General features: G+C 39.9%; 1 protein-coding gene across 2 annotated transcripts in view; it reads right to left on the bottom strand.

Annotated features, from left to right (window-relative positions):
• Positions 1 to 697: 697 nt before the first annotated feature.
• ajap1 (adherens junctions associated protein 1) overlaps positions 698 to 14,627 on the bottom strand; it is a 63,132-nt gene continuing 49,202 nt past the window's right edge. For both annotated transcript variants that reach the window (XM_026153618.1, XM_026153619.1), the window contains 4 exons: positions 10,067 to 10,154; positions 9,684 to 9,926; positions 8,218 to 8,350; positions 698 to 7,300 (listed from right to left, as the gene is read on the bottom strand). In XM_026153618.1, coding sequence (XP_026009403.1) covers positions 8,278 to 8,350; positions 9,684 to 9,926; positions 10,067 to 10,154 — 404 coding nt within the window. In that variant the 3' untranslated portion in view covers positions 698 to 7,300; positions 8,218 to 8,277. The remainder of the gene's footprint in view (positions 7,301 to 8,217; positions 8,351 to 9,683; positions 9,927 to 10,066; positions 10,155 to 14,627) is intronic.

The following is a 14,627-nucleotide window of genomic DNA, read 5'->3' as shown; positions in this document are numbered from 1 at the left end:
CAACAATAAAAAATACATAAAATGTTCTTTAAAGTCTATATACTCTTTTTTTTTTTGCAGAGGACTTTGTTCATATTAAATTTGAGTTGATATGATGATCCCGGTATATGGAGATTTCACATTATAGTCTGCATCCAAATATAATTTCACATTTGACTCCTAACCTCCCTTTTATGTTTCAGCCCCCAAAATACAGTTCTAGTTTTTTAAAAGTAAATACTACCCTTGAATTTTGCTGCCTTGCTGGATGTTTCTTGTTTTTGTTTTTCCCTGATGATACTTTTCATGTTCCGTCTAGAATATTAGAGCTGTTTGAGTTCCGCATATTATATTCACCATGTTTAATATATTTCGCCAACGGTGTCATCTTTATGCTTTTAAAGCGACGCATGAGTCATTGTTACCACTGTGGTTACTGGAAGAACCCTGAGCCCTTGATACCACATAGTGTAAATGCTGGTGGATGTGAGTGCTAGTCTCATTTGTTAGCATTATTAATGCTCATGTATCACATTTGACATGATAACTCATGTTTATTCATTAAAATGCTGAGAATTTAGCTGCTCAGAATTTTGCACATCATTGGATTTGACAGAAGCATCGATTGGATTCATATTAAAATCTTTTATTTCGTGCCATTTGCCCAGATCGCTGCCCTCCCCCAGATTCATTCCAACAAACTCCCTATAGCACGTGCTCGTGTTGTTTTACATTTTATTAATAGCAACATCAGAGTACTAAATGTACAGAGGACGAGTCCAATGAGAATCGCATTTACAGTGCTTGCAAATACAGAGCTTAGTAGTACAAGAGTAACCAAATCAAAGTCACCTGGAAATCGTAACATTTACCAATAACTACAAAAGGAAGAGATGTGGTTCATAAGACACAAAATAAAAGTTATACAACATTTAGCCGTCACAGAGACAGACTAGAGTCCCTTTTCGTGGAGGTGTGTTTTGTGTGTGTGAGTGTGTTTGTATATACTATAGTCATAGGTCTTATACAAAAGTTAACAGAGGTACTCATTGATATATTAAACACAAATATAAAAGTTTGAGTCACAAAGTACAAACTCTTCATTTTTATGGCGACAACACAACTTGAGTCAGGTTCCTTCATGGTAGGTATGAATCATGATTGTAAGTCAGCCTCAATGAACTGTGTGTGAAAAGCCCTTCCCTCCCCCCTGCCCCAAAGAGAAAAGAATCTATACAAGCTCCTCACCCCTTGACCTTTGACTTGACCTTTGAACTTTTACTGTACTTCATATTTAGTTTTGTTGCTGTTTTTGCTCCATCTACTTTGATCAGCTCTCGCAGAACATGCAATCGCAGGCTATCCCATTCGCCTGCTATTCCAAATTCCCTCGCTGTGTCACTCGTTTCAGGCCTGCACTTAGCTCGCGAAGGCATGATCCAGGGCTAGAGGCCATCTGCATGAATTAGCTGACACGACAGCAGATTTGGGTCACGCTGCTAGTCTCATTCTAGCAGAGGGATTATAAGAGAATTGAGATGTTGCAAACAAAGTCGTTTTTTTTTTTCTCCAAGTCTTTTTCAAGTCTGACTGCACTGATAATCACTGACAGTGACAGTGCTTTAGCTCTTGTGAATAGAAAAAGTAAAAACATGACCCGAGAGGAGAGTCGCAGCCCTCCGCTTAAAATACAGTAAGCGCACAGTACGTGATTTTTAGTTTTTTTAGTTTTTTGAAAAGATGCGGAAAAGCGAGGAGTGAGGAGCTACAGTTTACTGGGAGTGAAAAAAAGAAATAAATGGATCCAGCGATATACCTCCACAGTCTCGGGGCAGTTTGTGAAATAGTCACAACAATATAATCACTTTTATTGAAGTTCTCAGGCAGAAAAGAGCTGTGTCACAGTTGTTTTTTGTGCTTCATTTTGAAAAAGCAACACATTAGGCATCAACAGACCTTCACCAAAGACTTGTCTACACCTTCTTTATATATTTTTTCTTTTCTGTCGACTTGCTGATTTTGGTTTCTTTGGTTCAGAAAAAAAACTCACGATTTGGATCAAAACACTTTTTGTTAATATGTTTAGGAAATATCCAATTTTCTAAGTTGCCTGTCAGAGGACAGTTTCAAAAGAAACACGTCCACTAGCATTAGCCTGAAAATCCTGCTGACTGAGAAAAGATGTGTCCGTGCACGAGTGGACTATATTTTGTCACTATTTCACAAAAGGCCAAAACACCGGCCGAGGATGGATATATATCATTCTGCAAAGATAAACTTTATCCTTTCCTCTCAGTTTGTCCTCTCACCTTCTAATTAAACGTCTCTTTTTGTTTTCATTGATAAAGCGTCCACAAGATATTTTTGTTATCACACAGTGTGCTAATAAGTCCACAATATAGCCAATACACGGATTCCTCTGACCGTTCCTCTGGTATGAATGCTTCCATTAATATGTGGAAAGAAAACAACTTTGTCCTTCAGCTAGCATGTCATTCAAACAAAACACATGTCAATAACTTCCACTCTGAGTTTCTGACATGCAAAGAGGAATCACAGTCTCTGTAAATGTGGCACATCGTTCATCTTGACAGGAAAAGCCTCGCTGATTGATAGCTTGTTTATGTCGAGGAGAGCACAGGTTTTATGGGCTGCTGAAGAAACAGAAAGGAGAACCGCAAAATATTCATTTGCTGTGAAAAAAAAGGCATGTCGAGTAACCCCCACACCCACACCTAACACAACAACACAATATTTCTTCAATCAAATCTGACTGGGCCGAGTGGAATTACTTTCCTGCCTCTTAGTTATAATAAACTAAACTCATCTGCTATACTGAAATGTAAACTGAAAACGCAAGAAAGCAGTAAGACGCTTCCTTACGTATCAGTTTGATTTCAGACAGCGGTAAAAGGGGGAAGCGTGCTGTATGCTGATGTCTCCAGACATCCGCGACTGTTTAAAATATAGATCACAGCTGCTGGTTACATTTTTCTTTGTCTAAATGTCCTTCAGGAATGCAAAGAGAATTCCTTTTAGCAGCTCCTCATGATTTCAAAGAGAAATACTAACATTAAAATCAAGCTTTTCAAGTCTTTATAGATCTGCCCGAAACACGCCCAATGCCTGAAAAGAAAAAAAAAGCTCAAAAACTTTTTCCCCAAAGTATTAAAACACAAAGAACTTCAGAAAGTTAAAGTTTCCTGTTGTTCAATTAGAGCATTTAGTATATTCCAAGGAATCCAGAATCTTTCCCACAATATTGGTATAATCTCAGCTGACACTTTCAGCAAATTCTAGCTAGTTGCATTGATATTCCACAATCATCAGATATGGTGTTGTTAACAGATGAAACTGTTTACATCAAATGTCAATCAGCCAAATGTTTTAAAGTTGTGAGACTAAAATAGAAGTTGTTCAAATTTCTGTGTAGGTCTCTTATATGTAGCATGTAATCTTAAAACGACAGTCAACTTTAGCACAGCTAGAAATTAGGGGGGGGGGGGATTTTTACATAGATTTGGCCATCACTGCATTCAATAATATTAATATACTGTATTCAACAGAGTAACTGGGAAATTGTTTACATCAGGCAGCCATTTAAAAGAGAAAGAAATGGGCAAATTATAAAATGATCTCACAAACTTTCCACTTTGAAGGTTCATTGTCCTGTTGTTGTTGGCTCCCTCCCCTCAGCCTCATTGGGCTCAGGGAGAGGCAGATGGATGCCTCTCCCTGAGGTTCTGTTGGAGGTTTCTTCCTGTTATCAGGGAGTTTTCCCTTCCCACTGTTGCCAAGCGCTTGCTCAATGGGGCCGTCTGATTATTGAGGTTTTCTTTGTACAGTTGGAGTTTGAATTGATTTGATAACCTGGCTTGATTAGGCAAAATGACTGCGCTCCCAGTTTTTGGCAAATTACTTGTTTAGTACATTGTCATTATAAACAGCAGAAATTTTGGCCAAAGCTAAAGAAGCAGAAGAATTTGCAACCAAACTAGCAGCCCTGTGAGGCCGCACTGAAGCACAGCAGCTGTGATTTCAGCTAAAACAGCACATAAACAGACAGTGCTAACATGCTAATGTTGAGCAGGTGTAAGGTTTGTCATATTCACTGGCCTAGTTCAGTGTGTTAGCATGCTAGGTACACCTAGCATACTGACTGAAACCAACACTGCCATAGCCATGCCGGGATTATAGCTGAAGGGCAAAGCTGGAATAAAAACAGGATTACTGAAAAAGTTTGAAAATGAAAACGTTGCCTATCAACGCTAAAGTTGGCTTTTTGTATTTTTAACCCTGACTATTTAGCAGTCACATCAAAAAGGAAAATACAGACAGTGTACTTCACGAACGGTCCTCCTTTCAAAAGTTTTCCTTTAGATGTCTTTCCCTGATTTTCTTATATGCTTAATAAATGCTGATATTGGTTTATTTTCAGAGTCATTACAGTAAATAACATTTTCTGGGGCAGTTGTAGCAGTATGTATATACAAATACAAAATGAGGATGGTGACAAATGATTGCAATCCAGTCTAAATCAAGTTTAGTTAGTTTCTTGGCAGCTACTGTTGGATTAACAGTTTTTTTGTTTTTTGTTTTTTTTAATTCATGTGATGATACACTGTCTATTAAAATCGATGCAGAAATGATAGTTAAGAAGAGCAAGTCATTGGTTTCCCAGCCAACCATGGATACAGCTGAACCCAAGATATGATCACAACACCGTTTAAAACCACTCGGTACTGTTTTTACTTTCCACCTGGAAATCACTCTTCAGTCTCTGAGCTATTGCAGCGTCTACTGAAGTATTATACTGGTTAGCTAAAGATATAATACAAGTAACTGCTTGAAAGTGCAGGTAAGAAGCTTGGCACAAGGTTAGTTTTTGTGTTTTGAAAGAAATACCATAGTTACACATGTAAACAAAGACACTATCCCCGACCTAGCTGAAACCTTCCCAAAAAATGGGAGAGGTCTTGAAAAATAGAACACACCTGTACACAAATAGAAGCAAATATATAGAAAATACATTTACACGTGTATAATTTACAGCAAGTTTCATAACCCTCTTACTAGTAAGATATCACTGTTCATTCAAAAAAATATATGTTATGTCAAAGAAGCAACGCAGCCTATCGTGAGGCTGCACTGGTATGTGTCATTCATGAGATGAGTTTCATGTTGTGAATTGGCCAGAGCAGGAGTTTTGCACCACAGTGTTTATCCCAAGCCATCTCGACACCTCCTGAATGGCTCCCACGTACTGATACTGATCACTGGGACAACCTGTTGTCTTGAATCCTTTAAGGAAGTGAGTACAAGTCCGAAAACCTAGCAAGTGAAGTACTGGAGATCGACCGTCTATACCTAGTAAAACCCATCATTTATATCTGTACATATTGCTGTCTATAGCCATAAACATTTACAATTGCAGAATTGTAGTTGTGCTTTGTACAAACCCACAGCAAAATAAAAAGGTAGATTAACAGACAACTTTCTCGAAAGCTTCGTAGCACAAAGCTAATCTGTTTCAGGAGCTTGAAGATGATAATAAAAAGTATTGGTGCTAGGAAGCTCTCAGGAGAGCTTTACTGTCCTTCCTCACCAGAAGTTTAAACCAATTTGGCAGCAGCAGATTGGTTTGTCTTAATCCCCTTACTACAACAAAACACAGAGGGAGTGTTTTTAGGCCTTTGAAAGTACAAAATAGAATTTTTTCCTCTTAATTCTGTCCTTTTTTTCCCCTTTTTGCTCAGCTTTCTACGGCACAAATTAAAACAAATTATCCGAGAGTAACCCCAAACATCCTGGCTGTGATAGCTTAACTACTGAATGATTTAAACATTGTCCTCAAGAGTTTATTTGGGTCTGGAGAGCGCGAACCCTTAAAAAACCTACTGTGTTTGATGGGGGATTCCTTCCTGCTTACATTCCACAGTTAAACAAACCATGCATTTTGATCCTGAGGGACACCACATTTTTAGCTTCCCATTTCTTCTGTTTAATTCCACCTTGAACAAATCGGTTGACGATGGAATTACATAGACTTCCGCCTATAATTTAAGAGTTTCAGGCTCAACAACTAATTTGTCAAACCGGTCGAGAGTTGGGAGTTGGGTGGGGATGTTCAATTACTATCCGTTTTTCAACTTTGCTGTTTATGCAAATGACCACAATTTATTTGAACACAGGAGGTTCAGATTAAATCTCTTCTACCCTTTAATTTGGAGCTCGGATCAAAATCTAAACCGTTAGATTTATCCCAGACAGCTGCTGAGACAAGAGACTGATACGAGGTGTGCGAGAAAGCTAGACAGACCTGAGGCAGTATGAATGTCCTGTCAAGCTCCATGCAGTCTGTGGCTGTACTCACTCGTGAATGTGCCGCTGTGGGATCTAACGAGGACACACGCCTGCGCCACAGAAGCCTTTTGTGTATTTTTCCATTTTCCTAAATCAGATGCAAATCTTACATAATAAGCAGTCGAGGTGGGCGCTGTACTGGCTTGGACCAGATGTGTTCAGATGGTTGTCTTTGATATTACCTCAGCTTAGGTGGGAGTATTTAAAAAGTGGTTCCAAGCGCTTCTGACTTCCCCCGTTAGGGCTGTGGCAGACTCTTGTGTGTAAAAAAATAGACACGACTATTCTGATTTTAAAATGGGACCGGTAGAAACAACTTTTTTTCTTCTTTTTTTTCTTAAATTAACCGTCCAATAAAGCATATACCGTTTTCCATCATCTCTCTTCCCCAGCTAATAGAATAGTGCTTCATATAAATATCTTTTAGACTCTTTTGTAACACATTTCTTAAAACTATTTCATAACATATTCAAATACATTTAGCATTTTTTTGTACTTTCATATTTCTTTAAAAACCAAAAACCAAAAGAAAAAAATGTAACTGCAGTTGATACAGGGTTAATATAACGCTCTTTTTTTGTCGGCTTGTTTTTTAGTCCATCAGTCGTTGTTGAAACTTCTGTCCATCCAGGTTGTGGCACATAGTGGCATTATTGGCACATTGTTCAGAAATACAGTTCATCTTCCTCCCGAAGAAGCTCCTTGAGTTCCTCTGTGATAGGGCTAATGTTTTCCTTGAGACATCCGCGACGTCCACAGTCTAGTTCCATACATCCTGTAAATATATTTATATATAATCTATATCTAAATGACCGTAGGTTCTTGGAAATATGGTTTTCGCAGCGTTATGGCTGCTGCTTGTCAACTCTAGAAAAATAAATATCTTCACCAGTGTCCAAAGATCACGCTATTTTACAAAAGAAGCTGTTTTTTTGTGTTTCTTGTTTCCAACTGGATCCTGTGGAGATGCAGAGAACACAACCCCAGTTACTTCTCATTATGTTGCCAGTGCAAAATTAAACACACACACAAAGCTAGCCTGCTTCTGACTTATTATAGGGAGAATATGGGTTTGTCTCAAAAAACATGTGACTCCAGTGCCTTTTTTACATGATATGAAAGGGCAGTGTTGTATTAAAAATCAGTACAGTTAAGGTCTATTGTTGCATACACTTAAGCCTAAAAAATACACAAGATTTGCAAAGATAAAAAGGGATCTTATGTCTTTTATGACTCCAGCACAGGGAGCAAGCTGTGGAAAGCTAAGCTGAGTGAGACTAATGTGTGTCCAGATAACCCAGGGTCCCTGTCCCTGCCTCTCTGTGTTACCTGCTGGCAATCTATTCCTCTTAAAAATCTGGGTCAATAGCAAACATTACACCGCTTCTTGACCTTCCAGCAACACTGTGGGGCTAGACCATGTGTTTAACGTTCACGCTTTGAATTTCAAATGCTGGCCCATTCTGGCATATTTTAGCCACGCATAAAAATGTGTCACAAGTCAAGCAAAAGTGCCCCTTACTCCTTGAAATGCGCCAAACAATGCACCTTTGGTGTAAGAATGAAAGCGGCACCAAAAATATCAATGAAAATGTTTCAGATGTGAGAGGAGAAATAATTAACAGTGACCATAGTACTGATATTCACATAATTAGTCTCTTATCTCAGCTAAAGACCCCGGCTACTGCATTGAACCGGATTCCTCCTGGTTTTTTTTTATATCAAAAGGGAACAAGATGGAAAGGGAGCATAATCATGTCACAAATAACAAACATATGCCAAGTTCCCTTTTATTCCCAAAGTGGGGCAGCATCACCATGGGGATCGAAGGCTCAGATGATTATTTACAAGGGGATAAAGTGCTGCGGTACCCACCAAAGCGTGAATTCAGGAAGTCTCTTCCACCCACAGAACATGAACAAGGCCTTCAGCTCGTCAACATGAGATCTCAAACCACTTCTCTGACACAAAGGCCACAGGAATCAGTTGTCTTTCAGTTGGTGAGGGCCTGTTAGGCAAAACGCAAGAAGTCAGAGTCACACTGCAAGAAGTTAACTTGTGAATATAAATGATGTAATCAGACTGGTTACATTTTTATATTAGATACCATCACAACATATTAGTTGATAGTAAACCTCCTATAATTGATTCTAAAATTATCATTGGTGAGCAGTGTCTTTTTCTCATAAGACTTCTTCTTTTTTATGCTGCACACGCTACAAGGCCTAATTATGTCTCTTGGTAGCCTTAAGTGCCAAAATCAACACGGTACCACTGTCACGTACACAAGCGGGGTGACAGAGACCTGCACTGGGTGAAGGTCTATGTCAGCCTCAGACGGCTGCTCTGCAAAAATAAAAAAAAATCCTAGATTTTTCAGCAGTGCTGTTGGTTAACCTGTGAAAAACAAGCTATAAAAACCTAACCATCCCTGTGTAATTTAAAAGCAGACTATTTACAGCAGATGAATTATCCCGCCATCCTTGCCAACATAATGAATCTGTTACAGGGTTTGGATTCACTGAGTAAGTGTGACCATCTTTGCTGGCCCTGCGGCTTAGATGACTATGTTATCCACTCAGACAGCAAACACTGTGAATACTCCACCAACTTATTGTCGGCGTGGCAATGCAAAGTGTGTGCGATTTCGATGTGAAACCTACCTGTCCGGTTAAATCGCAAAGCGGAATGCAAACGCACCAACGACTCACCAAAGACACATCTCTCGCCTAATGTTTCTCTGTATATATAACACTTTACATGTTCAGTAAACTTGGGCATGTAAAGTGTATTTACTGATATTACATAACTTGCAGGTATTGAAGTTCAAAGCATACACCTTTGTGCCAACGTTTAATACTCCCATGAAGAGCCAGACACAAAACGACACAGTAAAGACATCTATCAGCTGACTCATTACACCAATAGAAATCAGTAGAACATGTTATTTTTTGTGTGTGTGCAGCCTGAACATGCTGAGGCATGCGGCAGATGGATGAGGTGATGGGAAGCAGTCCGCCAATTTATGTGTAGATTTGCTCGAGCAAAATACCGACTGAAGCTGACTGTGGCTGCGGGGTAAAAACACGAGCTTGGAGACGAATGTGAGGATTCGTGGTCGACATTTCAATGCTCTTATTCTCATCTGTTTCTGCTTAATGCTTCTTAATCCTGAGTACGAGTTACTGGAACGTTTTTTAACCTATTTTAAACCGATCAAGCCTTGCTGCTCAGCACGGAGCTTCATAAAATATAAGCCACATGCTAATAACATTCACACTGTGGATTTCCAAGTGCTGAATGACTGGGAAGCGTGCATCCACCTGTCATACAGTCAGTACCTGTTTCCGTTATAAGCAGTCTTGTAGACAGGCGTCTGCTGGATCATCTCATCAGTGTAGATGGGTACGGCAGTCCGAACGCACTCGTGCGAGCACTGCAGGCTGTCGTTGTAGGCAGTGAATATGTCCACCTTGCTGGGCACCCGAGCTGGGGTGAAGTCTGTCAGGTTTTGGCAGCTTTCTTCTTGCTGGTGGATCTTTCGCTGATGGCTATTGTGGCGACCATTTCCAGACTGCGCACAGCTACAAAAACACGCACCAAAGACAAGAAACAAACATAAAATCATACCTTGTACCTTCGTTCATCTATTAGGGTTTCTGAAAAGGAACGGGGGTGCGCGTCTGACGTGTCGTGAAGCAAAAAGTAAAGGAATCTTTCCTACCAGTTTTTAAGGACGAGTGTTGTAATCAAGGCCGCGATAACCATAATGAGAGACACAGTGATTGTGATTATCTGGTGAACTGCCAAACCTGTAAAAAGGGCAGAAATGTGCAGGAGAGCAGAGAATTACAATCATTTGTATAGGAAATGGATTCCCCTGTTGTTCACAGCACACGGCCAAGCACTTCACTTCTGTTTTGTTTTTTGAACTGCACAAACTTGCTGCACTTGACAAAGTTTCGAGGCCGTCCTCTTAAAATGTAGAGGATAACAAGCTGCAAAGTGTACTGGTGACACTGACTGAGTTTGAGAATTAGAAATTATTCTATTACAGTACAGTCCACTCGAATGGGTAAGTGAGTTTTCTAATCTGCAGATCGGAACTTTATATTATGTCACCAAACTCACAATCAGTAGCTCTACAAAAAAGAACTGACATGTTTTTCCATAATGCTGTCTTTGTAGATACTGCCCCAAGGCTTTTATTTAAATATTAAATGAGAGCAAACAAGTTGATATGTTATAGATGTATATTTTTATGCATGAAAAAAAAAAACAGATCGAAAGATGATCTGCAGTCTGAACGCTCTAAAGGGAGGCATGCCATTGCACAGCTAACAACCAAGGCCACTTACACACATACATACAAAGACACACACGCACATTATGTGAATCATTAATTGATTTGGGGCAACAAGACATGACCATATATAATTCGCAGAAAAGTACTACCACGTTAAGATGGCAAACTAGTCATGGCCCGCCTAGGAAAGATTGCATTCACTTGAATGTTTGGTTTGTTGTGTAAACTGAAACATTTTTCCACATTTAAGGTGTTTTTGGAAACCTTAAATTAAAGTTTGGTGTCACATATACCACTATTTCTCCAACTAGCTGCTAACTGTGTTTGTTAGCTGTCTGGTGCTGGGCAGGTAGCATACGGTGACTGAGGTTATATATACTCCTGCATTTCTGTGGTACTTCACTTCTTTACTGATAAAGTCAAAATTTGAACCACAGTAAACACTGACTCAGTCACTGCAAGGACTTCTGAGGTCACATTCCTATCCACTCACTGTTAATATTCATGATACTCTGGGCTGAGTAAGATCTATTTGGACGTGTCTCCCTGCTCTTAGAAAATCATTATTGGAAAAAATTAAACCCCAATTATAGGGCTATCAGAAGGAAAGAGTGGTTGCTAGCTGACAAAATGATAACTCATATGGACTGAGTCTTTAGTGGTCAATTTAGAACAGAACACTTTTGTATGAATCACTGCTTATTATTATTTGATCTAAGGAGGATTATAAAACCCGCAAATCTCTGTATAATCACAAGTCAACCTGGTGGCAACCATATCATTGTAAATTCACACAATCACTACGATTGTTTGCTAAGCTTTCTGGACAGTGCCAAGCCATACAAGTATTCAGCCTTTTGTTTATGCAGGACATCTTAATCAGCTTCCACATATATATGAAGCCCACATTTGTATGTTCTGTATGACTAAAGTATAAAAGCGCTTTTATTACTTAAAGACTTCAGACTCATGTGTGCTGATCTCTCACTGGTGCCAGAGGAGAGTAATCCAAACAAAACTGCCCAGGACATGTCTAAAGTAAGGATTAGTGCAAGCCTATTGCATTGTACTGTAAGGTTAGTGTGTATCTGTGTGGGTGAGTGATACAGCATGAGAGAGACTAGGACACAATGACACACTGCAGCAGGAAGCCAAAAAAAGAGAAAAAAGGGAAAGAAAAGCCGTCATGATGAAAATGCCCACGTGGGCCTTATACATCTCACCTCTCCATCAGCCAGCTGCCTGGCTGCTGATCCAAGCCAATTTGTCTTCGGGAAACGCTCAAAAGGAAGTGCTGCTCGGTCATTTTAGAAAGCACACAACGTCTCCTCTGCCTTCCAACTGTCTAAACAGCCTCTTCTTAGACAATAAACTTAGATGGGCAGGACCATGCAAAAGACATACCAGGTCAACCTTGGATTAATGATATCTCCGGCTGGCTCAGGGAAGCCTTACCTTCCCAGTGCAATCAGGGTCCCTTGCCATGGCAAAGGCACATTAACTTATCTGGCAAGTCATTTGCATTTGCCTCATATCCCCTCTGTATCCTCTAACCCCCCTCTCTGCCTGTGCCAGGCTTATGCTGAAGCTGTTAAGTTGAAAGTGTTCAGCTGTAAATTAACATCTGTCCAAATTCAGGCACAATACAGCTCCAACCTGACCTTGATCGATAGTTGAGTTGTCCACTGAGGATTGCTTCATTTTATATCGATGTCAGACTGAAAGAGGGGGACTTTCCAGTCAGTAGATTTTAAAATCAAAAGCTGCACTAATTTGATTTGTAAAGCCATTACTGATTAAATCCCATTATGGGACAGAATTAGGCTGTGTTCCTTTCCAGCCTCCTATGGACACTCCTCAGCTCAGGAAACAAGTGGAACTTCAATTAGTAAATTACAAACTGCCATTAACTGACAAATATGATGATTGATGTCTGTAAACATGTTCAGAATTCTATAATTTTGTATGAGGGGAATGTGATTGGCTACGCTAGGCAAACATTCACATGCTGTGCAGGGCTTACTGATGCGGCTTTACATCTTATTGTGGCTGTAGCTCAGGTGGCAGAGCAGGTCAGCCACTAACCTGAAGGTCAGTGGTTCGATCCCAGGCTGCCTCCTGGCGGCATGCCAAATATCCTTGGGCAAGATACTAACCCCATGTTTGCCTACTGGTGGTGGTCAGAGGGCCCGGTGGCGCCAGTGTCCGGCAGCCTCGCCTCTGTCAGTGCGCCCCAGGGCAGCTGTGGCTACAATGTAGCTTGCCATCGCCAGTGTGTGAATGGGTGAATGACTGAATGTAGTGTGAAGTGCTTTTGGGTCCTTAGGGACTAGAAAAGCGCTATACAAATGCAGGCCATTTACCATTTATTGCTATTTTTTAATGGTATTTAACCCTCTCAAGGCAGGCGTTGCAGATTTGTAACAAGTAAAAGCTAACAACCTGATTACCCCACATACATATTTTATGAGTTTTTTTTACTCAGAAGTACCACTGCAGGTATTCTTTTGTGCATTAGCAACAAAAACTTAATTTGAGCCTGAGAGGGTTAAATCAAAGTTACTTCCAGCTGCCATTCGGAGCCAAAACAAGCACACTTTCATCACATGTCCTTTAATGAAACAACTGTACAGAAGAATGTGAGGTCCAGCAACACAAACACAACATTAAGTCTATTGCATCTTAATTTTCAGGGCAGTACATTTAAGGCTGTGGGAATAATGGAGCAGATAATGACACGGGTGACAAATCTGAGTGCAGAGGCTAGTTCTATTTTAATCCACGACTGCCAGTTGGAGGGAGGGAAATTTGGCCTCTCTATCTAAAACTCATTGTGTCCTGGCAGTCAGCTTGAAAAATCACCTTTGGCAGTCACCTTGCTTTAGAGATACCCAGTTAGATTTTGTTTGGTCAAATCACTGCCAAACAAAGAGCAGCAGAGAGTCACACAGGCAGAGGGAGGAAGGAAGAGGAAATGGGGACATGAAGTGATACAAAAGGGAAGGGACTGCTGGCCTGTAACCTCTGTGGAGCTCCCATCAATGCTCCCAGCAAGGAATAAATGAGATTTTTCACCTTCATTGCTATGACAGTTTGATGAACATGTCAACAAAAAGAAGTACAATTAAATTAAATTTCCCCTTGCCACCTATTTTTAATAAAAGAGCGACAGCTTAGACACAAAAACTCTGGGGAGTCAATTAATGTGACGTTAATGCGTCGAAGACAAATATCTGTCTCATCAAAGCAAAAAGGTCAAAAGAACAAAAATACAGTAACATTTTTACAGATATATGTACACCAAAAATAACAGCCCCACCTTTACAGAGTGGTGGAGCATTGGAGAAAGAAAACTTCGCCTCTAGATTGCCTTCTTTAAAAGTGCAAGATAACTGATAGGGGATTGTGAAGTCCAGGTTCTCTTCTAGTTTTAAACCATCAACCTTTCTCTTTATGTACATAGTTTATCTTCTCTAATTCTGGATGCCGTAGTTAGCTTTTCCTACCTGTTTTGCACCAAACATCAGGCACAGTCAGCAGCTAAACAGCCAGGCATTTCTCTCAGCACATTTCTTAGTGGACACAAAACTAATACCAGTGAATATGGGACTTTCAGTCTGCTCAAAGTGTCAAGCAAAAACATTTTATTGACATGTGTGCCATTACAATTGTATAAAAAATTTGGTGTTGTGTTTACTCTGCTGCCTCCAAGTGGAAAAACATCCACTTTTTACACTGTTGCTGCATTAATCTGAAGAATCACATCTCTAATCAGAAGATTTACTAATTTATATTTATAAGTCACCAATTTCTTGAGTTGTGGAGTGATGGTTATGGCTGTTTTTATGAAGGAAAATACAGTCACAGCAGTTCTCTCTAAAAATCCAGTATGATTTATATGGGTAAAACTCCTCAGCCGTCAGTGTCTTGAAATATCACTTTGGCTTAAAATGTTATGCACACAAATTGTTATTTTCCC

This window comes from Astatotilapia calliptera, chromosome 20, assembly GCF_900246225.1.
Source record: "Astatotilapia calliptera chromosome 20, fAstCal1.2, whole genome shotgun sequence".
NCBI lineage: Eukaryota > Metazoa > Chordata > Actinopteri > Cichliformes > Cichlidae > Astatotilapia > Astatotilapia calliptera.
Note: the sequence above shows the minus strand (reverse complement) of the source record. Positions and strands in the feature narration are given on the sequence as shown.